This window comes from Danio rerio, chromosome 17 (genome assembly GCF_049306965.1).
Source record: "Danio rerio strain Tuebingen ecotype United States chromosome 17, GRCz12tu, whole genome shotgun sequence".
NCBI lineage: Eukaryota > Metazoa > Chordata > Actinopteri > Cypriniformes > Danionidae > Danio > Danio rerio.
In genome coordinates, this window is record NC_133192.1 from 26,737,369 (window position 1) to 26,761,706 (window position 24,338).

Sequence of the window (24,338 nt, forward strand, 5' to 3'; positions counted from 1 at the left end):
TTTATCTCTTCGATAGTTTTACTATTAAAAAAAATGATGCAGTTTACTTCTGTAAAAATAAAAAGACAGCTCTTACAGCAGAAATGATAAAAACTCAATGTAAAAAGGCAGAGCATTCAACCAGACCAGATTATGTGAAGCTGAACTTTTCCCGTTTGGCTTGTTATTTAAAAAATTGTAAAAACCTTTTTTATCTGCTAAAAATATACATGCACACAAAATAAGATAGGACAAAATCAGTTTTAAACATCAAGATAAAATTGGATAAGGCTTATAATCTCAGTTTTTTTGCTTTGACTAAAAATATTTTCAAATATTTCTCAATGCAACAAAAGTCTTTAATGTGAGCCCATGGATTTTCAGTTTACTCTGTTCAGCAGGGCTGCTCCTGGTACTGTCCCTCTGTAGCAGTGAAAAAGTCCTCTAGAACGCTGCGCAGGAACTCGAAGGTGGGCCGGTTGTCTGGGTTCTCCGTCCAGCAGTGTTTCATAACGTTATAGAGAGCCTCAGGACAGTTATCGGGGCAAGGCATGCGGTAGCCCCTCTCGAGGTTTGCGATCACCTCTGGGTTTGTCATTCCTGAAAGATCACGAGTAACGGGGTGAAAAACAGGATTTGATCATTCGGACTTAGGCTCAACTTTATTATCCCGTTTAGGGAAACTAAAATCTGAGCAAGGTGCCGTATTACAGGAGAAGTTCCATATTACAACACAACATACACACTTCTGTACAAAACTGAAATAAGTTCAAACAGGAAGAACATTGAGGCTATTTGTTACCTGGATATGGGATCCTTCCATAAGTAACGATCTCTGTCAGCAGTACACCAAATGACCAGACGTCTGATTTGATTGAGAATGTGCCGTAGTTTATGGCCTCTGGTGCCGTCCATTTGATAGGAAACTTCGCACCTGGTTAATGTAAAGTAATAGGCATTGTTTAGATCCCTTTTTAAGCTGTTGTGGTCAGAATTTCTTGCATTTGGTTCAAAGATGCATCAAATTAGTTGAATAATAGATTAATTAATAGAATAGAAGTGATTTTAAATATGTTGTGTATTAATCATAAGAAGAGTATTTGATTGTTTCAAATATCTTATAAGTAAAATCAAAATACCAGTCATGTGTCTTTCATCATAACACATTTATGTAAAAAACAATTAACGACACTTACTGAACTCTACTTAAAAAAAAAAAAAAAAAAAAGTTAAATTAAGGGTGATCGTACTACATATGAAGTGCCATATGACATTTTTCTCTACGTTAAAATACTATTTGACTATAATACTAATGTGCATTTAAAGTGTAAGTTATTAGAGTTTTATAAATGATGTTATAAGATTAGCATTTAATGTTTTAATTTAAGACTGTAGCCTATAGGCAAATAATAAACTGGCCAGCTCATTCAGTTTTCCTCAGTCAGTATTGGCCATTTGAATAATTAAAAATTAAATTAGTCTTAAAGCCTTCTTCTTTCGGTTATGGCCACAATTTATGATGGCTTAATAGTCAAAAATGGGACAAATCAGCTCATGTAGGGACCAAATTCTGGACTTCGTCTCGGAGGGCCTTTCGAACCACCTGAATAACTACATAAGTGTACCCCCCATCCCCCCAGGAATGTTTGGATTTATTTAGTCATTTATTTATATATTTGCGTATTTATTTATTTATTGTTTTTGTAGGTTTCGTCCTCCATATATACTTGAAGGGAGAGGAATAACATATTTATTCAATATTGGCCTAATATAAGATTTTCACCTCTAGAGGGAGCCACACTTTCATTTATGCGGTAGACCTGCTATATTAAAATCTGCCCCAAATCTGACTGCGTTAAAATGCGCTCAGAGTAGATTGAGAACCGATTTGATGAATTAAAAAATAAAATAAACAAATATATTATGTTAATAAAAGGCCTGTATAAGTGAATGTGGGCTATATACGAGATTTAAATGATGCCTGATAAAACGTCACAGGTTTGAAGGCACGCGAACGTTCTAAATCTAAAAGAATGTTGACATCATAGCGACCATTCCACGGTGAACAGAGTTACATAGCATTTGACAGTCGCTACTTATCGCTTGTTGAATCCTGTTTGTCGTTGCTGTGATATAATCTTCACTCCACTTTTTCAACATGTGGTTTAACAGTCAATCCGTGCCACGATCTCCAGAACATCGAGACGTGAGCTCTCCTAAGCGTCAGATGAAAGTTTCAGTGAAAAGTGTCAGCTACTTTTTACCTGTTTCTGATCTGCACGCCAATGCTGAGTGTCCCTCGTCTGATCTGCCCTATTCCTGGAGCAGTGCAGTGAGGATGGACACAAGTGCGCCTCTCCCTCAGCATCCTGAGGTTGTATGCTCAAACCTGACTGTTAAGCTGCGCCATGTTCCCGTGAAACCTGCTGAGAAGCAGAAGTTCACTGATGGTCATGGGCATCCAAAACGTCGAGGAGTGAGGTCTCTTAAGCATATGATGGAGGTTTCACTGGAAGACATCAGCTATCTTTCATGTGAGCCTGACCTGAATGCCAGCATTGACCATTCCTCATCTCCTCTGCCCCATTCTGAGAGTCGAGAAGTGAGAATGGATAAACCTACACCTCTCTGTCATCATCCTGATGCTCCACCCTCAAAACTGCCTGTTCTGAAGTCAAGGTGTGTTCCTGTGAAGCCTGTCAACCAGCAGAGTTTCACAGATGAACCCTCAGAATGGCTGGGCGTGTGGTCAAATCATATGAGGAAAGGTACAGTTAAAAAACATCAACCCTTCATGTGAGTCTGACTTTACTGTCAGTGTTGCCCCTTGCTCATTTTTTGTGCCTCTTTCAGGGAGCCAATCAGTGAGAATGGATAAACATACGCCTCTCCGACATCCTGATGCTCCACGCTCAAAACTGCCCATTCTGAAGCCAAAGCGTGTTCCTGTGAAGCCTGTCAACCAGCAGAGTTTCACAGATGAACCCTCAGAATGGCTGGGTGTGGGGTCGAATCCTATGAGGAAAGGTACAGTGAAAACCATCAACCCTTCATGTGAGTCTGACCTCAGTGTTGCCCCTTGCTCATTTTTGTTGCCCTTTCAGGGAGCCAACCAGTGAGGATGGACGAGCATACACCTCTCCGAAAGCGTTCTGTTGCTGGACGCTCAAAACTGCCTGTTCTGAAGTCAAGGTGTGTTCCTGTGAAACCTGTTAGTGGACAGAAATTCACTGATGGACCTCCAGAGCATCAGATGAAAGTTTCACTGAATGACTTCAGCCATCCTCCATGTGAGTCTGATCTGAATGGCAGCGTTGACCGTTCCTCATCTCTTCTGCCTCATTCTGAGGGCAGACCAGTGAGGACGGATAAACGTAGGCTTTTCCAGCAGCATCCTGATGCTCCACACTCAAAATTGGCCATTCTGAAGCCAAACCATGTTCCTGGGAAGCCTGTCAACCAGCAGTGCTTCACAGATGAACCCTCAGAATGGCTGGGCGTGGAGTCTTGTGAGCATCAGGTGAAAGTTTCACTGACAGATCCTCCATGTGAGTCTGACCTGAATGTCAGTGTTGAGTGTTCCTCATCTCTTCTGGATGTAAGAGTAGGCAAATCCCAGCATCCAGCTGCTGTTTCCACACACTTGCCTGTTTCGAGGCCACGCTGTGCTCCTGTCAAGCTTTTGGCTGGACAGAAGTTCATTGACGAAGCTCCAGAACGTCAAGTGTCCAGGTTTCCTCCTTTAGTGAATAAGGCAGAGAGGAACGGCACTGACCCTTCATGTGGGTCTGATTGGAAAGTTAAGTCTCACCTTTCCTTACCAAGCCTGCCACGTCTTTCAGGTGGAGTGAAGATGGACAAGCATGTGCCTCTGCATGTTCCTGTGTTTACAAAATTGCCTGCTCTGAAAGCAGCTCATGTTCCAGTGCGACCTGCTCTTCCTTCAAACTTCATGTTTTTTCCATTTGATGATGAGGATGTCAAGATGAAGAGGGCTCGCTCAGTAAAAAGAAGCCCTCCTCTGCTTTCAAGAGTCCACTCTGCAACCTATTTTTAGGATTATTCTTGTTTTTTGTGTCAATAAATGTTGTCATACTTTAAAACTATTCTCTGTGTTATTCTTTTATTAATGCTTTTTTGTGTATTAATCAGTTATTTGAGCATTAAGGAAAGTCAGATTTTTGTGGGTCAGAAACAATTTCAACTTACTTAAAAAGGTTCCATCAGCTTGCATAAAATAATAAATTAATCTCAATAACATTTTATTTATGATGATAGGTTTGACAAATTATGAAATGAGCTTTACATTTTTTCTTTCGTTATTTAAAAGCCATTGATTTGAAAATTAGTGTATTCACATGTATTATACACAAATATAAAGTTCTAACCACTTGCAATATATCAGCCTGTTAAACAGACAGTAGATCAAAATAAATCCAAATATCAAATAAATTAAATAAAACTACCTTTATTTGTCCAAAGGTAGCAAAATACATCTGTTTATGTGTAAGTTTAGGATAGTGAGCAGTTAAAATTGGTCTCTTTTTGTTTTCTCTGGGTTTCTAAAACAGCTTGGGATTCGAAGTTACTCACAACAGACATGAAGAGATGCCATTTTTCAATAAAACATTTGCAATAGATTATCATGTAATTATCATGTTTGTTTAAATGTTAAATATATATATAACAGTGGGGGGTCCCCCACAGTCCAAAGACATGCAGTACAGGTGAATTGGGTAGGCTAAATTGTCTGTATGTATGAGTGTGAATGAATGTGTATGGATGTTTCCCAGAGATGGGTTGCAGCTGGAAGGGCATCCGCTGCATAAAACATATGCTGGATAAGTTGGCAGTTCATTCCGATGTGGCAACCCCAGATTAATAAAAGGACTAAGCCGAAAGGAAAATTAATGAATGAAAACTGAGTGTAATTCTCAATAGTTTTGGCCAATGCAAAAAAAAAAAAAAAAAAATTAATGAGTCCAACATCCAGCTGCTGGAAAACACACAATGTGATATAAGAGGTCATCTTTCACTCCTGTATTGTTTTTAAATGGAGAAAACAGTTTACAGGTTTTGTTCTAAATCTTGAGCATTACTCTTGAAACAAAAAAAGAGCAGTAAAAAGATGTGAAGTACCAAAAGTGGCTCATGTTAAAATGAATTAGAATATTAATTTGGCGATTGTTGTTATTCATGAATTTTCAAAATGCACTTTTTTTTTTTAACAAGAGAGGCTAGATAAATTGTAAAGCTCTACATTATTATTGTTTTTTTATTTAAAATGGTCAAATTCTGACTGAGGAAAGTTGAATGTGCTGGCTAGTTTGTTATTTATAATTAATCTTTAGTAAATATTTTTGGTAGAAATGTGTGGTTATGATGACCATCAGACAAGCTAATTCAGCTTAAAATAGTGCTTAAAATGTAACGAAATCTCATAGTTAAATTGAAAATGGGGCGTAAAATTGCAAAAAAAAGGTACACTTTTTTGAGAAAAGAACCACCCCTTTCACCGGGCTGGCTACAGGCCTGCATAATTATCTAAACTACTTTTACTAAATTACTTTTGCTTTGATTGATGCTTGTCAAATGTAATGCAAATGTATGATTTTTGTTTTGTTTAATTTAGCTGCACTGTGATATTAGAACAAGTCTTTTGTTGTGTTATTAAAAATTTATTGTACTTTCACCTTTGACCCATATACAAAGGTTCTCTTGCGGAGAACAGTGCAGCAGAGGCTGTCTCACCTTCTCTGGCGGTGTATTCATTGTTTTCAATGAGACGGGCCAGGCCGAAGTCAGCAATCTTGCATGTGAGTTCATGAGACACCAAAATATTGGCAGCTCTCAGGTCTCTGTGGATGTAGTTCTTCTGCTCTACGTAAGCCATTCCTTCTGCAACCTGCAGGAGGCAGAAAAGTGTTAGTAATAAGGCTGTACGTGTGATTGTGTTTAGAATAACATGCCATGCTGTTATGGCATGCATGTTTTAATGTATGTATGTATGTTATATTTGTTTGTTTACTTTATTTATAGAGCACATTTAAAAACGACATACAAAATCTATACTTGGCCTATATATATAAACCAAATATGTAAAACAAATTTAAATTAATTAATTACAATCAGAAGCAAGAGACAGAAGGTGATTTTTTTAAAATGAGACTTAAAAGCACCAAGGGAAGAGCAAGAGCAAAAGCTCTGTTTCCTTTTGATTTTAACCGTGATTTGGAAACAACAGGTTTTTAGACCTAATCCAATGAAACCTGCCAATGAATTAGCCCATCAAGTAGGTTCCTGACCAATCAAACTTTTACATTTGTTTTTACATGCATATTTTGGACATGACTAGACATTTGGTTATATAACAGATAATACTGTGCCATGTTCTGTATTTCACAATGCAGTGTGCTTTATTTTACCGTTTATTTGTAGCTATAGTGACCTTTGGGGTGCAGATGCTGGACTGCAACGCTATTTCACGATACAACATTCTAACTGCTTATCAGTCAACTCGTCCTGAGAGTGGCGCTCCAATGACAGTATTTGAAGAACCTCTCAAAGTTAATAAAAACTCGAAATTACGCTAGAAGATGAGATGAAACAGTACAACTTAAATGTTTCACATCTTGTAATCGCTGAATCAGTGTTTCAGTGTTTCAAATTTGTCAGTAAAACAGCTTGTAAACTACGTCAAATATTTACCTCAGCAAATCCATTCAAACCTAAATATCCTAGAGAATATTTGAGAAATTAGTTGAACATACACAACATATTCATTATATGTTGTACTTGTTAAGTCTCATTAATTAAATTACGTTTAAATAAACTCTAAACAACAAATGTTAAACCCATTTACACTTTTAGATTCAAACTGGGCCTTAAAATTTATTATGACGCATGCGCAGACAGTTGCGCATGCTCGAAATCGAGTGACTCCCACTGCTTAAGCTAAAAAAATATATATATATCTAATGAAATAAAACAAAATAAAATAAAAAACACCTACACATTGGACCTATTGGTGAGTGAATTAAAAGTAAATTTTCATTTTTGGTTGAACTATCTCTTTGAAGTTCTAAGACTTTGATTCTCTGATTGTTGTTTATAGTGTTACAAGTTGTGAGGAGAAAGTCGATCGTGTCCACTTTCAGAACAAGGAACTCCATATACAAAGTTAAGGTAAGAGCAGACCGAAGAGCAGGCTAAGGTAAAAACACTGCTAACTAGTTACTGCTGAACTCAAGTGTGGGATGGATTAATATTGTATTGGTCCTGGGAAAGTAAAACTCTCAAATCTGTACCTATGATCTGTACACGAGGCTGTTACACCGCATGGTGCATTTCCCTCAGTCACCACATGTTTACATAAGCGCTGTTGAGCGTGTAAGCCAATATTAGCACTCATTTAGTATTGCATAAAATGGTATGTCTGTCTATTTTTAAATTTTTTTAAACTAATTTAACAGTTATTTTAACCACACCGACATGACTGTCCATCACATTTAACTTGAATTACATTATCTCTCTGAAGTTCAGAGAAGTCTCCATGCTCAGAAAACTAAACTCATTTGTTTTGGTGAGAAAAACAGAAGCAACAGTACTACTGCTAAACCAGTAAAGACAGCAACACCCTGAAAAAATGTACATTTTAATTGCTCTTTTCTATATTAACCTTTTGTGTATTCAAATAGTGGATAGCTCAGTATATAGCACTATCGCCTCACAGCAAGAAGGTTGCTAGTTCGTGTCCCGGCTGGGCCAGTTGGAATATCTCTGTGGAGTTTGCATGTTCTCCCTGTGTTCGCATAGGTTTCCTCCGAGTGCTCCGGTTTCCCTCACAGTCCAAAGACATGCTCCATGGGTGAATTGAATAAACTAAATTGGCCGTAGTGTAAAAATAGTAATAAATTTGAGTGTGTATGGATGTTTCCCGGTACTGGGCATCCGCTGTGTAAAACATATGCTGGATAAGTTGGTAGTTCATTCCACTGTGGCGACCACTGATGAATAAAGGGACTAAGCCGAAGGAAAAAGAATGAATGTATAAGGCAAACACTGCATTGTTAGCAGAAGTCGTTATTTAAAGTTGTTTTATTATTATTTTTACTGTCACTTTTGATCATTTTAATAATTACTTGCGCTATAAAAATATTCCTGTTTAAATGGAGTGTGTAACATGATGATCTCATGTGACATAGCATACTGTTTAGTTTATTGCTGCATAACTGTTTCACATACTATTTTTTACTAAACAGTACACAGTAGGCTAGTGTTGAAATTCTGAATATGACCTATGTTATTAACACAGAGGTCAGTTCCTGAGACAGGGAGGCTCTAGCTTTAACTTCCCCCGATTTGACTTTTAACCTCCTACTGCTCCACTCCACCCAGCACTAACCCGCAGGTTTCATATGCTGAAGTTCTTATTTAATCTCCAGTTATGTCTGATCTCTGAACAGTTTGGTACAAGTTGAACAGAACTTCTGAGACCCGTTATGCCTGAGACAGTACGGCAGCTGGTGTCTGAGAATTTTTGTGTCAAATCATTTCAGCGATCTGTGATTGTGGCTAGATGTTATCATGGCTTCTCCGCGTGTGTGTCAGCAGATGCATTATGATGGTAGTGCGATTCTCATTGGCTGCCAAACTGTCCAATTTTTTTTTTTTTTTTTTACAAAGGATGTTGCACTATGACACTTTGTGCATGTTTGTTCAAGGAAGTGTTATGCCGGCAGTCATGATTCAAAAATGTGTCGGTCTCACATGAACATGCCTGACAGTTTTGCTTCAAAACTAACAGGTAAGCATAAATGTACTGCCATTATTGGTGTCTGTGTTCATAAGACGCCTGCAAGTAGTCATTCTAAATGTCCTGAATGAATAACATATTACAGAGCATCTAAGCGGATGCCCAAAAGCAAAACATCTCTATTTAGTGCCACTTCAAAACATCCTGTCTTTCACTTTCGCTCGTATACTCTCTCTCTCTGCCATTGTTTTTTTTTTTTTTTTTTGCTCTTTAACGAAGACAAAGACGTGTTAAGTGATCTAAAGACAATAAGGCAAAAAAATGTACAAAATAGGATGAAATGGTTTTGCAGTGCATCTACAATAGACATAAGAAAACAGAATAAAAGCACAAACTGAGATTAAATACATGTGCAATTGTGTGATTGTAAGGTGTTCATGTGTGATTGTTATGGTCTGAAATGTACAGGTTCATATGTTTTGAGTTTGAAAAGGATGGATTAAGGAGAGGACGACTTTCATAATAAATAACTTTTGAGGCTTTTTTTGTGGAGAATGCAGTTGTTTAGATTGCAACTGTGCACTTTATTTATACTGTAAGGATAGTGCCTATTTTAAATACTTATAATTTCTGAGTGCGCATTGGTGGTGTGCAAAGACGGTTGATGTTGTCCATCCACAAGATGGCAACAGAGATCGCATAATAAGTCCTTAGCAAAGAAAAACAGCGTAATTTCTAACTACAGCTTATCAAATCATTATTAAACAGGTAAGTGATATTCTAAGTCAATCTCTCTCTTTTACATGTTGTAGTGCTGTATTTATATACCATAGTAATTGTAGTGTATTAAATGTGACATGACACTCAAATATCAGGTATGTATATATGTATTTTGTGTTGGCCACTCTTTGTATAACTCTGAGTTACTTTATGAGGAAAAATTATAGCAAAAGAAATTCGTTTCAAAAAGATATATTTTTTTCCAAAAAAATTTATACGAATTATATTTTCGTTGTGTCCCTCCACTACTCAACTATATGGATGGATGATTTGTTTCGCTCTGAAGTAAATATAGATTTAATAAATGCTTCTCTGTGATTTCATCACAAATCTCAGTTACATATTCGCTAGTTTTTTAAAATGTCATTATTTCAAATATCATGTCTTGAGCATCTGATTTTTCCTTTCTGCTGCTTTGTGCTTCATTTTCCTCATGCCATGAGGAAAATATACATTTAGATTTTAAAGAAAATATTTTAATATTAAGAGAGAAGTCATAAGCTCGTCGTAAGGAATGTCCTTAAATAATGTAGTTATTAGTTGTCTGCAAGCATCAGTGTTTGTTGAGATTAAAATAAGATTTAAAAAAAATTAAACTGAGATAAGTAATATTGTTATAGCAACACATGTGACTGCTTTAAGAAATAACGCTCATCGTAGACGTCATGGAATGACTGATTGTAAAGGAACATGTAGTCTGGCACATTTGTTATCCACGACATGTCAAGATTTAAAAAAAAAAAAAAAAAAAACGCATAATCTGGCATAGTGACTTTCATAACTGACAATAAAATTGTGTGATCTGACCAGGGCTTAAGAGGAAAACATAGACCAATTAGTAAATAATAGAAATATATACATTAATTCATTCATTCATTTTTTTGTCAGCTTAGTCCTTATATTAATCTGGGCTCACCACAGCGGAATGAACCATCAACTTATCCAGCACAGGTTTTACACAGCGGATTCCTTTCAGCTGCAACACATCACTGGGAAACATCCACACACCCTCATTCACACACATACACTACGGACAGCTTTAGCTAACTCAATGAATTTACCTATACAGCATGTCTTTGGACTGTGGGGGAACCCCGAGCACCCGGTGGACACCCACACCAACACAGGGAGAACATGCAAACTCCCCAAAGAAACGCCAACTGACCCAACCTAAGCTTAAACCAGCAACCTTCTTGCTGTGAGGCAATCGTGCTACCCACTGCGCCACCCAAAAATATATATATAATTTCTTTTTTTATAATGTCATTCAGCATCTTATACAATCTATACCACCATTTCTTTACATTAACAAGAAAGAGAACATCATTAGCCTCATATCACATGATCCCCCATGATCCTCTGACCGACAAAACGCTGCTCAATAACATCAGTGTTTTCTCATCCTCACACCGAGCGCATGAGCAACTCTCACTTATTGAAACATTCATGCCATGAGTAATCAAGACCATCTGACAGTTAAATGATTACAACCTGATCAGTTAGAAAACCCAAAAATGAAATGTCTGTCTGTTTGTGAATAGTTCCGTTTGAAAATACATTTTTTGATTCGTTCCAGTTGGATGTGTTCGCATAATAATTAGATGTTCTCAATCAAGCATGGCATGAGGTTAATTAGGTCAAGAATTACTGTGACCTATATTTGGCCTTTGTATGGTCCTTACAATTGATGTGTACAATATTTGCTATAGTGGACTAACAATGTATTCCATTGTAAGCTGCTGCTTTAAATAAAGTCATTTTAACTTACTTAGATGAAACTGACTTAAAGCATCAAGTTAAATCTTGTATTACTTAAATAGAGTTCATTAACTACTTTTATTAAGTTAAAGAAACAAAACTTGGTTTATTTTTTATGCTCACCCTAATACTGCGTGTTGTTTATTTATTTGTCTTATTTTCACATTCTAATGTGTTTATATGGTGCTTAAAAATTTCTATAGTCAGTGCTGAAATTGGGGACTCTATATTGTGTGTTATGATGTTATTGGGTAGCATTGCAGTTGTGTCTGAATTAAGGTGTCTAGACTGGTTCCAGCACACACACAGTCGTGCTCATTGTTAACCGTGAGATTAGGAAGCAGAACGTCAGCTGAGTAATACTAGCGTCACAAGCTTAGAGACAGCGGCCAAATAGAGGAATGAGTGATAAACAGAATATTCTGCAAAGGCTGACATTTAGACTTAAGACTGTACAATGTTAAAGCTAGGTTAGTTTGTTTCCTGTGAGTAACGCCTGACTGATGATTTGTGTGTAGTACTGACAAAAAAAAAGTGAAGCCTTTTTCTAAATCTAGAAAAGATTAAAAACACACTAGGGGGTTCGGTGGACAGGTTCTGTACATACTTGGAACCTATTTTATAATTCAGTCATTCATTTATTTTCTTTTTGGCTTAGTCCCTTTATTAATCAGGTGTCGCCACAGCGGAATGAACCGCCAACTTATCCAGCATATGTTTTACACAGCGAATGCCCTTCCAGCCACAACCCACCAGTGGGAAATACCCATACACTCTTGCATTCACACAGATTTTAATTCACCTGTAGTGCATGTCTTTGGAAACCGGAGCACCCAGAGGAAACCCACACGAACACAGGGAGAACATGTAAACTACACACAGAAATACCAACTGACCCAGCCAGGGCTCGAACCAGTGACCTTCTTGTTGTGAGGCGATCGTGCTACCCACTGCACCACCTTGCCGCCTCGTATTTTATCATAATTTTAAAAATCTGAAAGAATTAACCTGCTGCTAAATAATATGTATATCTCTTTGTATCCACTTCATGGTGTTTTTTGGTTTTACTTTTAATTATCAGTTTCCTGCAAATTTTTATTTATTTATTTTTCTTCCCGTTATTTGTAAAAAAATAAAATGTATATCTTCTATCATCACTATTTCTTCATGACATGCACGACTCCAGACTGTTTAATTATTGTATTTGAACAGTTCTTGGAGTGGGACTCGGATTTAAATAAAAAAAAAACAGAAAGAAGGATTGTAATGTATATATGAAAACGTTATTTTTCTTCAATAAAAAAGAAAAAAGGTGAAGCCTACCTGAGCAGCCATGTCGATGAGCGTATTGATGGGTATATCACTTCCTTCGGGAGTTTTCAAAAAATCCACCAAGCTGCCTGAAATTAGAGTCAGAGGGATATTTTCAACTCGATTGTGTCAAAGATGTAAAGCATCAAAGCAATAAACGTATAAATTAGCTTAGATTTCTAGATTTTAGAATGTGTCCCAGTTTATTTTTATTTATAATAAAAGTTTAATTTAGTAAAATGTCTTACTTTACCACTATCCTTCAACCCACTTCAAGTTTCACTTTTTAGCCATCAAGAATAATCATTTAAATATCAATATAAAAATATTTGATCAGTAGCAACATTACAACATTTGGTATCAAATCTCAGCAACAAAACGTTTTAATGTTAACTTCTAATATGCAAGATTTAAGTATGATTCTTTTTAATATATATTATTTCCATCAATATAGTGAAATTTTAAACATTTTAAACTACGCTTTACTTGCATTTTAACTATGCACTGTAAAATTGTAAAATTATTAACATGTAAAACTAAATTTCCTGAAGCAGATTTCAGTTTTGATCATACAATTTCCAAAACAATGATGAATTAGCAAGAGAATTTCAGCCTCCAGCATGCACTTTGATGTATTACACGAGAAGAATACCCTTAAAAAATGGCTTTGTTTTGTTTTTTTCAAAATTGTATTTATAGTTTGTATTTCTTCAGTCTTCAGCATCCTTTTTAAAAAACTCTTCAACCACAACTGAATGTTACCGGAAGCTCACTCTCTCCATCAGTCATTTTGGTTCAAAGGCAAAAGGAAACAGCAGATAGATGAACGCTGTTGTTTTGGTGCTTAAATCGTTCTCTAAGCTCTTCTTAGAGTTTACGAGAAACTCAAACAACAGCACAGAGATTAGATCCAAGTACTAGAACAGAACAGAACAACTTCAGGAAACTAGTGCAGCCAGTTTGGATCAGGCTCTGAGACGCGTGGTGTTAAAGGCCAAAGTTGTTGCTTTTGAGACGACTGCTTGCATTGGAAAAAATAACCAACTGACCCTGAAGGAAATTCCCACAAAGGTGCAGCGGAAAAATAACCCCGTTAGGAACTCTATTAACAAGCCCGCTATCACTTCGCTTTCATCTCAGATCGCATTAGGGTGTAAAATTCAAGGTCGTGGGTTAATTTTAGATGAAGTTCCCATGTTTTGAATCATTCTGTCACTGTCTCCATTGTTAAAATGACAGTGGGATGGAAAAGGGCACAACGACCTCTTCTTTAAAAATAACAACACAGCAACAATTGCAGGTTTAAACCAATTGCACACATTCCTAAATAAAGCATTAGGAGATTAACAAGCTGAGCGTATAGTGTCCTATCAGCTTCCTTGAAGAATACAAAGCACGGCCATTCACGAGCTGTGCCTCTGACGTTCTAGTAACACTGCTGTTCCTCTTAGAGTCTTTTGTTTCCATTGGCATCTATATGACATTCTGGAGGCCCTGCAATCCTCTTTGGGGCAATGAGAGTGACAAACAATCCATACTGGGTTACATGTAGAATAATATGCATCTGAATACGCCTATATTGACCAACTGCTATTGTTGCATTATAAGAGGAAAAAAACGCGGGTGTGGAGTTTTGTGCGCACCTGTGGCCACAGTTGACCATTTATGAGTTAGTTTCTGGGTGGTTGGCTGTAAATTGGAAGGCAGTCCTTATACTTGCCTATGGAACAAAGAGCTTTCACTGTATCTGCCCTTTTCCCTGTTTGTGTGTCACTTCTTTTATGTGCATTCTGCCTCTCAGTCTCTTTTTAATGTGATGGAATCCACGCTGTAACTGTGAGGTTGCATATGTAGAAGTTGCAGTGAGATGCGGTTTGTCTGTAAGGGGTTTAATATGTGTTATGGTTAGAGAAACATACAAAAACTGAGCTGAATGTATTAAGATGTTGTTGCTGTTGTACGCTAAAACCCAACAGTCAATGTTATCAAATGAAATGAGTGTAGTTAAACCAAAATTGACTAAAAGTTAATTCTACTCATTTGAAAAGAGTTTTGAACTCCCTGTTGAAGGTAGTTAATCAAGTTGAAGTTAATATAATACCTCATTACTTTAACTTAAATGGAGCAAGTTCACAGTACTCAAATAGATTATGTTTTTAAATTAAATGGTTTGTGGTAATCGGATTCCTCAAATGGTTTGAGTTGCCTTCACTTTTTGGATTTTACAGTGTAGTTGTAGATTTGTTTGTTGGGTTTAAAAATTAATTAATGTTCAATAAATATTTATTCAATTTAATTCAGTTCAAGTTTATTTGTATAGTGCTTTGGAAGCACAAGCTCTGGATGACATCCACATGAGTGTTTACAACTAAACAATATTATAGAATCTCAGACTTTTAAAGAAATGGATAACCTAGAATTTTTCTCAACAAGTTGCTTTAAATGTGTTTTCTTTCAGCGCCCTCTGAAATAGACATTTTGATGAAGTTTTAACTGTAGTTCAGTACACAATACAGTAAATAGAGAAAAAACATTGTCAAGCTCCAAAAATCTAAATAAAAAAAAAAAAAGATTTTTGTTAATTGATGTATTGAGCTTAACGACTCAGTCAAATTGGTTCTGTTATAAGTAAAAGTAATAAAACATGTTGTTAAAGACATAGTTTAACCAAAAAATGACCCCCAAGACATCCAATACTGTGGGTGACTTTTTTTTCTCTCGGTAGAACATCAGAGTGTATTTTTAGCTGAAACCATGATCCTTAGTGAATCAGTCTAAAATCGTAAATCGCAAATCGTAAATCGCAAATCGTCTAAAAACCTATAGGCCTACAGGAAAATTCAAATGAATGCATGACTCTAGTGGTGTAACGGATCACAAATCTCATGGTTTGGATCACATAATGATTTTTTAGTCACACATCAGACCGTTTTTCGGGATCAGCACAAAAAGGGGAGAAGAAAAAATGTAATTTGCTTTCCATTTATTACAAAAACAGTACTGCAAGACACTTTTAGTTTTAACAAACAGAAAAAAAAAAAAACTAAATAAAGAAATAATCAGCTGAATAAAAATAAATGGTAAAATATTCAGTACTGTGAAAAATTCACTGTTACTACTACTGTTGCTGATGACTCTTAATGTAGAAATCTAACATTAAAATTTGTACAACCCATATTTATTTCAAGTGTTCTCATTTTGAATAAACGATTCAGTTATACACTCATAAAACTTTCATTGCTAGATGTGTCATTTTTGAAGAATTTTTCAGTGGCATATTTTTGATGGCTGGTTGTTGCCACTTATTGGTTAAATAATGTAATACCTGCCTACAACTATCCTTTTTGAGTGTTGTTAAATGCTTATCACGGTGATTTTAATCTTTACCATAAGCATTGGTAGTTTTATCGAAACTATAAACTGTTATCTTAGTACTTCTGCGTTATTAGACTGTAACTTTATAACTAACTGAATGCAGTAATTTGAAGTATAAATAAACATATGCAAATCACCATAATTTATAATCTATGTTGCGTAGTTGTTGAGATCCCGAACTTTTAATGATTAATTATGCAGGTTACACTGAATGCACTAATGCAGGCCAAACAAGAAGTGACAGAAAACACCTTTAATGAAACCCACCACATCCTGAATAACCAACCACAACTTTCTGTCATCATTTTATTTTAAAGTAAAGCCTAAATGCAATCATACATCCAGTAAAAAATATATTAATCCGTGGGCCACGTGTGTTCCGAACCATGGGTTGTGATCTGAATGTATTACAGATTAACAGTGTTCCATTACACCACTGCATGACTCCTAATGATACATTAAGGTCTTATAAATCAAAACAAATGGTCTCTGGTAAAAACTGTTACAAAATTGTCCTGTTGATCTATAATTAAAGGTAATAATGTTATAAATAATGTTCAGTTTCTTGCACAGGTAATTTTGCTTCATAAGACCTCAATGGTTTGCTGAGGAAGAAAAGTCACTGAATATCCTGAGGGTAAGGATAGATTTTTATTTCTGAGAAAGCTGTTACTTAAACCACATATGTGTTCCACATTAGGAATCATGTGGATTTGGCTTTATGTTAGTTTTGGATGAGATATTTGTGACAGACACTGGTTTTAAAATGAGGTACAATGTTAAAAGAGCAGAAATCTAACAAAACATAAGTACTTCATATATTCAGAACTGAAGTGGGTCATGTTATGTTCTAGAGCAGTCAAGGTGGGAATGCCACAGATGAAACACAAGCTCTGGATGCCATTCACAAGAGGGTTACAAGAGACGTCAGAACCGCTTGCTGAACAATGACAGGCATGAATCAGCATGTCTGATTAAACACAGGCCTTTATAGAGGAATAAACACCACCAGGGGTGTAACTGGGAAACATGCCCCCAAAAATGTTTAGAAATACGTTGTTCAGATTAGTTTTTGAGATTTGACTTTTTAAGTCTTCAACAGCATACATTTGTACAATTTGTTCCTCATTTAGTCTTATGTTTTGCAAAGATCAACTTCTGAATGGTGTATATTGTTGGTAAATGGCAATTTTATGAGTAAACAGGCAATGTCAGGTTTGTGTTTTAACAAAGATATGTGTACAGGTAAACTTAAAAGCTTCATAGCTATGCATTTTCTTATATCAGAAAAAGATGGAAAAACACTGAAAACTAAATACTTATGAAAGGTCAATGAGGATGTTTAATGCTGCTCTGTTGAAAATCATTCATGTGAGAGAGGGATGCAAATTCAGACATCTTCACTATCTTCAAAACTTTGTTTTCATAGAGGGAACACTAGTGCGGAATGGCTGTGGGCTTAACACACACAAACAACTCCGAAAGTGCTCACGCTCCTGAAACCACTCAAACCTGTTGGGTCATGAAACCCTGATGAAAGTTTTATTGGAAGTTTGCTCAATGAGCGCGAGTGTGTGTTTTGTAAAGGAAGTTCAGACGGGACGCATGAATGAATCATTTAGTTTCAGACGTGACTGCTTCGTCATATTATGGAACTCATTTTTGGGTCTCACCGTTCTCCATGTACTCGGTGATGATGTAAATGGGCTCCTGCGTGACCACAGCGAACAGTCGCACCAGTCGAGGGTGCTGTAGGGACTTCATAAGGTTTGCCTCAGCTAGGAAAGCGCTGATGGACATGGTACCAGGCTTCAGACTCTTGATAGCCACTTGACGGTTGTTGTTATATAGCCCTATAAGCAGAGAGAGAGAGAGAGATAATAAATTGGCTTATTTTTAATGGAATTTCTGTCATCAAGTTTCTCATGTCACTGCAAAATTACGTCTATACAGTGTATTGTTTTATTTGTCCCTAGCAATAAATTGATGGATTGAACAATTCCAATATAAATGCAACCACTGTTGTTGTAATTTTGGGTGTGGTTACAATCTGTTAACAGAGCTGAACCTCAACCTACAATTTTCTACATTTCCAAGTCACTTTTAGTAAATGTTAGTAAAATAACAGCTTTAACGCTGTTAAACTAGCAGTATAATTTTCCAGTTTTTACTAACTTTCATTGAGAAGTCAATCTAATTTGACTAAAACCCTAGAACAGCAGGGTGCCCAGATGAAGGCCAAAGAGATGATCCTTTCAGGGAAAGAGAAGCTGGTTAATCCAAATCTGTTTTCTAAAATATTTTGTCGTTACAATGTCATTCTCTCATTAAGGTCCCCTAAAATGCTGGTCATTCACAAAAGGCAAATGCATGAGAGGATAATCGTCAGTAGAAAATCCGGTTTGGAATTCTATATATAGCCCAATTAATTTTGTTTAAGTTAAGATACCTAGGCATATTTGAATAAAAAGAGTTTAGTATGTGGAAATGATATACTGTGAGCCCCAAACACCATTGTTTCCTCATTCTCAAATAAATCATTAAACAAAATATCACAAAAACATGTGAATCAGATCATATCACAGGCTAAACACTGATTGGCCACAATGTTTTAAAGTGAGATTACAACAATATTCAAAATGTTTCCTTCTAAGTTTAAAACAGGATATTAAATTTGCTATGTATTTGAGTCTCTAGTTTTGAAAACAGAACAGGCAGTCAGCAGCTCTCAGCTTTCAGGTAATGCAACAAGTAACTTACGGTTAATCTCATCTCAGCATAGCTTGTCAGAACACTAAATTCAGCAAAGACAGATTATAAATTTATTCAGTGCATCCTTGAATAGCATGAAGTCTGTTTAGTATGTTTATTTAGTTTAATTCTATATAGTATTAAGTCTATGTTTTGAACGTTTCTGTGTACTTTTTTAATGTAGCAACAGACACTTTGCATGTTTATTCATTGGATCTTATCATTCAGTTCTTAGTGATTTTTCTGGAGGACAGCAGTAAGTCTCAAAACCAAAGTTTTATCGGGTGTTATTATAATTTAGACTACATTTCATCCACAACACAACTAGGTTGGAGCAAACTAGGTTGCTTACAGAGCTCACTCGCTTCAAGGTAGCATGACTTTCTCCAACACTTTATTTCAAACGATTGTCATTTCATAAGGCATCTAATCAGTTTGTTTAAATATTTTTGACACTCTGAAATATTATTTTGCATGTGTATTTTAGAGTTCATCACAATGTGTGAATGTCAGTGACTAACATGAGCTAATAAAATGATATGACAGAGCTCATTAATATTCATGAACCTTCCAAATAAGGTCAAATAATTTTATTTTCAGCGCCAATACTTAGATTTGTAAATTAACTTTTTTTTTTTTGCAAAGTTTTCGCATATGAGAGATTTATTTAAACATTTGGTGTGCATTCTATGACACCTTTAAATTTATTGTACAAACAAACTACTATTTGAAATAGCCACAAAGTTTTAGGCAACACTATAATAAGATTCTATGGTTCAACTGTAATTAAAAATATTTTATTCTATTTTATTCTATTCTTAAAATCTAAGCTGTTAATTTTGATTTCTTGTTCTTTAGTATTCCACAGAAGAATTATGTGGGTGCGTGAATGATAGCAGACTTCTGAAACTTATAAACTCTCTATAACAAATAAGAAACCATGGGAAAAAAACATGCTACTTCTCATTGTGAGAACGATTTGCTATAAGGGTGTTTGCTCAGTGCTTCTTTGGGCCTGATTTGTGTGATGTTATCAGCAATGAGAATCACTGAACTTTAATGAATGGAACATTTCATTACATGTAATGCTTCTTTCATTTGAATGAGGAAAGCTATTCACTGCTCAACAAAATGAAGCTATGATGCGGGCTCGCACGGTTATGGAGTTTTACCGGTGTGAGAGAAACAAGTGCGTTGCTACAGCAATAAGGGACAGGAAGTGGTTTAAACTTAAAGGTTTGAAGTGAACTTTATGAGTCTAATTTTAGAGTCAGCACAACACAAGTGTAATATCACTGCTGTTGTTTGAATATGCTTGAAAACTGGACATAGTTAATAGAGAAATATCTTCTCTGAATAAGATCATAAAAATCAGAAATGTAGGCCATATATAATGAATGATGTTTCTCTAATCACAAAACTAAGTATAAAGTTTGGTAACTAAACAAAAACATAACACATAATATTCCCATTTAAAATACAATACTAAATAACTACACTGTGATTTAAGTTAAAATGCTTGCATAAAATAAAGACTAATATTTTTACCTCACAAACTGTTTAGACAATACATTTTTCACTGCATATATCCATACATCACAAAAAGAGTCATGTTTATTAAGTATTACATATTATTACAATCTTCTGTTTTCAAAAAAAGGTTTAGGAAACAAGTATTTTATTAAAAAGAAATACTAAACTAAATAGTCTGTCTTTGCATTTGAATGTTGCGTTTGATTCAAAAGTGTTCTGAACTATGCAGTGTAATTATACTATATTAGCATACTGTCATTTCAAAAACAATGCAAGAATTAGATGCTTTATTTCCATTAAAGACTTAGAGAGAGACTTGTTCATGCTTTTATCAGCAGCAGGGTGGATTACTTTAATGGAATCCTCACTGGCCTTCCCAAAAACACAGTCAGACAGTTGTAGCTCATCCAGAACGCTGCTGCCAGGATTCTGACCAAAACCAGAAAATCTGAGCAAATCCCTCCTGTTTTCAGGTCTTTACACTGACTCCCAGTCACATTCAGAATAGATTTTAAAGTGTTATTATAAATCACTAAATGTCCTAGGACCTCCGCTGCTGGAATAAGCTTCCAGAAATGATAAGATGTGCACCAACATTGGGCACATGTAAATCAAGACTGAAAACACATCTGTTTAGCTGTGCCTTTACTAAAGGAGCACTGTGCTATGTCTGACAGATCCTACTGTTTTGCCTTCCCTTTCTTTTTCATTCTCTTATAATCAGTTCAATGCATTTTAATCTTTTTATATTATTAGTTTTTATGTTTTTAAACTTGTCTCTTTTATTTCTGTTAGTGTGAAGCACTTTGAATTGCCACTGTGTTTTTTAACGTGCTATATAAATAAACTTGCCGTGCCTATTAATATTTATAAAAGTGATCTAGAGTGAGTTTGGATGACTAGTACCATTATAATCTATGCTTGAGATATTTGTATTCTGTTTTATCTGTAAGAAAGAGCCTGATCTTACAGGTTTGTGTGTATGAGTCCCTTAGATTACAGGATGAGCACCACAAAATTGCTAAATCTGCTCATTTTGAGGGCTCAATCAGTCAAATGTTCCAACAAGCTTACTGTATTTACCGTTCCGACATGCCAGGTGGTCGGCGACACTCATTTGTATTCTGGTAAAAGCAGAATATACACACCACACAAGCCTGGAGATGCCTGTTTATCTATAACCATTCATGATAGTCCAATTCTTAATGTTTGCTTGCAAAACGTTTCCAGACAAGCACAGGCAGACCTGGACAGGTGCGACACCTGGATGCTGTAATGCATTTGTTTTGTTTGTCTTTGTTTAAAAAAGTCTTTCTTACTAAACTTACCACACATCAAAAACAAGGCTGTGTGGACTAAAATAATTGTTCAAGAGTTTTCTTTTTTCATGTTATAGAAAGAAAATGATTTGGGGCTTCACAAAGAACTGATTTGTGTTTTGTGTTTTTTTTTATGTGTGAAGGACATTTTTTAAAACTAAAGCATTTTTTCCACTGTATAGAGCTCTGTGTGACATAGATGGGTGTTTTGGCTTTGAGTTGTGACATTTACATTACACTGAACTGACCTAGACTGAACTTCAACTCTAAAAACTGGACTGACACAATTTTAATTTAATAGAACTTTGATGTTAAACTTCTTGACACAATCTACATTGTTAAAGCACTAAAGAAACAAAGATGAATTGAGTTTAATTTTTTATTAAAGTTTTTCAATGGAAGCATCAATGTCAGTGAAGAACATTTTTCACAAATTGTGCTGGGTATATAATTGTGTTAGTTGTATGTGCATGTATGTGATGGTTATTTTATTATCACCTAAGAACTTGTGAAGAGCTTAAATGAAGGCACATACATCGCAACTATCGAGAAAAAATGATGTCTTTCTTATTGATGCATCTTATGACATTTTTTTATTCATGTTGTTGCTTTTGGTGTTGTCTGACTGAACGATGCATTCATTATGAACTAGAGTTTGTTTAGCATTGGACTAAAACCCATTTTTCTGGAGTCTCTATCCTGTTGTTTGGTGCGCACTGTGTGTGCGCTTTTTTTTCTTTTTATAAAGTCATGTTATGTAAACCTCCAGCTTATCTTTGTACTTTTTTGTCTTAGTTCTAGCAATTACCAGCTACGCCCTTCTAAGTGTTTGCTTTTTAATATACCTTGAGTTTGTACAGAGCTGGGAAAAACAGCATTTTCTTATTGTGCACCTTGGTCATAGAATAATTAGCAATAGAAACTTAAAACTAAAATAAATGGACAAAGTCTGTCCATAAGTATTTATGGAAAATTATAATTTATGTCTATTGTCTAGAAAGAATTCATTAGCAACTACCTGAGGCACCAGGACAACAGGATCACCATTCTCAAGAGCACACACACTCACACATTCATCTTTATAAGAATAACAATTTCCATTTAGTTTTGATTTAGTAAACAGTGGTTATGGTTCTGGGGTTACTGGTAGCCAGGGCCTAGGGGTGCCTCAGTATGACTTCTTTTAATGGTTCACATTATGCTTTTCGCTCATCACAAGTGTGTTTCAGCTAAAATATCTTAAAGAGGACCTATTTTGCCCCTTTTTGCAATATGTAAAAGAAGTCTCTGATGTCACTAGAGTGTGTATGTGAAGTTTCAGCCCAAAATATCTCACAAATAATACACAATAACTCTTTGAAACTGCCCCTTTTACACTTTGATTCAAATTGTGCCATTTTGTTAACTGTTGCTTTAAATTCAAATGAGATTGTGCAAGGGGGTGGAGCTACAAAGGCTTAGTATCTACACTATAGCAGCAGATTAAAAGCTGTAATGGCAGATGGCTGTTTATGCTAATGAGGGAGAGATCATCTCTAATAGGTGTGGTCTGGGTTGGCCATCTGGCAATTTTGGCAAATGCCAGAAGGGCCGGACCATTGTTTAAATGTGGGCCAGTCAGTTTTTAATATTTTTTTTTATTTCTAGCTTCTTTGAGTCATTCACTATTAACCAAAATATATATTCTGACATAAGGGCTCTGCAATATATCATCAGTGGAAGGCATAGGACCAAAACAATTTCATTCAATGTAAATTTTCAGGCCAAACATTATAAAAAGGCCATCTACCTGCCTATCAAAATGTGGATTTGCATATTTCTGAGCACAAAAGTCATGTTATCAACGTGTTCTTACTATGCACAGGAGCGGACTTATATAATAAGCGAGGTAAGCAACCGCTAAGGGCCCCTAGGAAAATAGGGGACCCTGACCAATGCCAAGAAGCCTATATTAATCATCCTAAAGCTATTTTATAATTTTTCTATAATATGTTGTAAAAATCTGATATGATATTTTTTTCTAAACCAGGGGGCCCCTTAAATAGTGCAACATTCCTTTCACACTGCACATGCAAATATTGACATTTAATTACAAGTGTGGCTAATTAACTGTATAGTTTGTGAATATATTGTAATTAATTTTAAGTTAAAAAGGTTCCACTTAAAATAAATATTTAGCATGCAGTTTATTTACAAAAAAATCTGTATCTAGAAAGAAAACAAATATTTATAAAGAAGGAGAGTGTTTTGAGTTTCAATGCTAGGGTCTCATATATGGAATTGCTTAGGGCCCCAAAATCACTAAGTCCGACCCTGACTATGCAGACTAACAGGGTGCGTGTGACCACCAAAGCATCTGAAAAGCAGCTCAGCTGAATACTTGAGAGCTGTTCTGCAGTGCTGCATTTACCTTAAAGTAAAATTTTCTCCAACTGCTTGTTTAAAAATGTTGAAATTGCGGGAAAACAGCGCCTTGTCACACTGCTGGTGTTCTGAAAAAATTCAGCACTCATTGAAATCAACAGAAAAAATGCATGTGCCTTGGGGTATAATGCTTTGGTGGACAAGCACACGTGTTGCTAGTGTAATATGCCTGTTGTAATGTATTCTGATTGCTTAATGAGACATGAGGTAATTTCTTTCTCATTTTGTCACTTCTGGTCTCGGGTCTAACATTACTATGCATTACTTACTACTATGCCTGTGTGCATACATGTGTTTTGGAGGAGGCGTCGCTTTGGTCAACAAATATACAGGTCTGGCAGGATCTATAGCTT

At 35.8% G+C, this 24,338-nt stretch overlaps 3 protein-coding genes across 5 annotated transcripts in view; 2 read left to right on the forward strand and 1 right to left on the reverse strand.

The window, feature by feature from the left end:
• Window positions 1-24,338, reverse strand: part of lck (LCK proto-oncogene, Src family tyrosine kinase) — a gene marked incomplete at its 5' end in the record, with an annotated part of 37,685 nt that continues 13,347 nt past the window's right edge. The window contains 5 exon segments of one of the 2 annotated variants that reach the window (NM_001001596.1): window positions 1-579; window positions 782-913; window positions 5,731-5,884; window positions 12,596-12,672; window positions 17,632-17,811. In NM_001001596.1, the coding sequence (NP_001001596.1) occupies window positions 374-579; window positions 782-913; window positions 5,731-5,884; window positions 12,596-12,672; window positions 17,632-17,811 (749 nt within the window). In that variant the 3' untranslated portion in view covers window positions 1-373. 2 annotated transcript variants of the gene reach the window in all.
• On the forward strand, window positions 909-4,933 carry LOC137488103 (uncharacterized). The gene is made up of 3 exons (XM_068214595.2): window positions 909-2,747; window positions 2,833-3,006; window positions 3,084-4,933. Exons 1-3 carry the CDS (start codon window positions 2,138-2,140, stop codon window positions 4,034-4,036), a joined length of 1,737 nt encoding a protein of 578 aa, XP_068070696.1. The 5' UTR covers window positions 909-2,137; the 3' UTR covers window positions 4,037-4,933.
• zgc:154055 overlaps window positions 6,893-24,338 on the forward strand; it is a 63,500-nt gene continuing 46,054 nt past the window's right edge. For both annotated transcript variants that reach the window (XM_073927325.1, XM_073927326.1), the window contains exons 1-2: window positions 6,893-7,006; window positions 7,094-7,164. The gene's annotated coding sequence lies outside the window, so the exon portion shown is untranslated. The remainder of the gene's footprint in view (window positions 7,007-7,093; window positions 7,165-24,338) is intronic.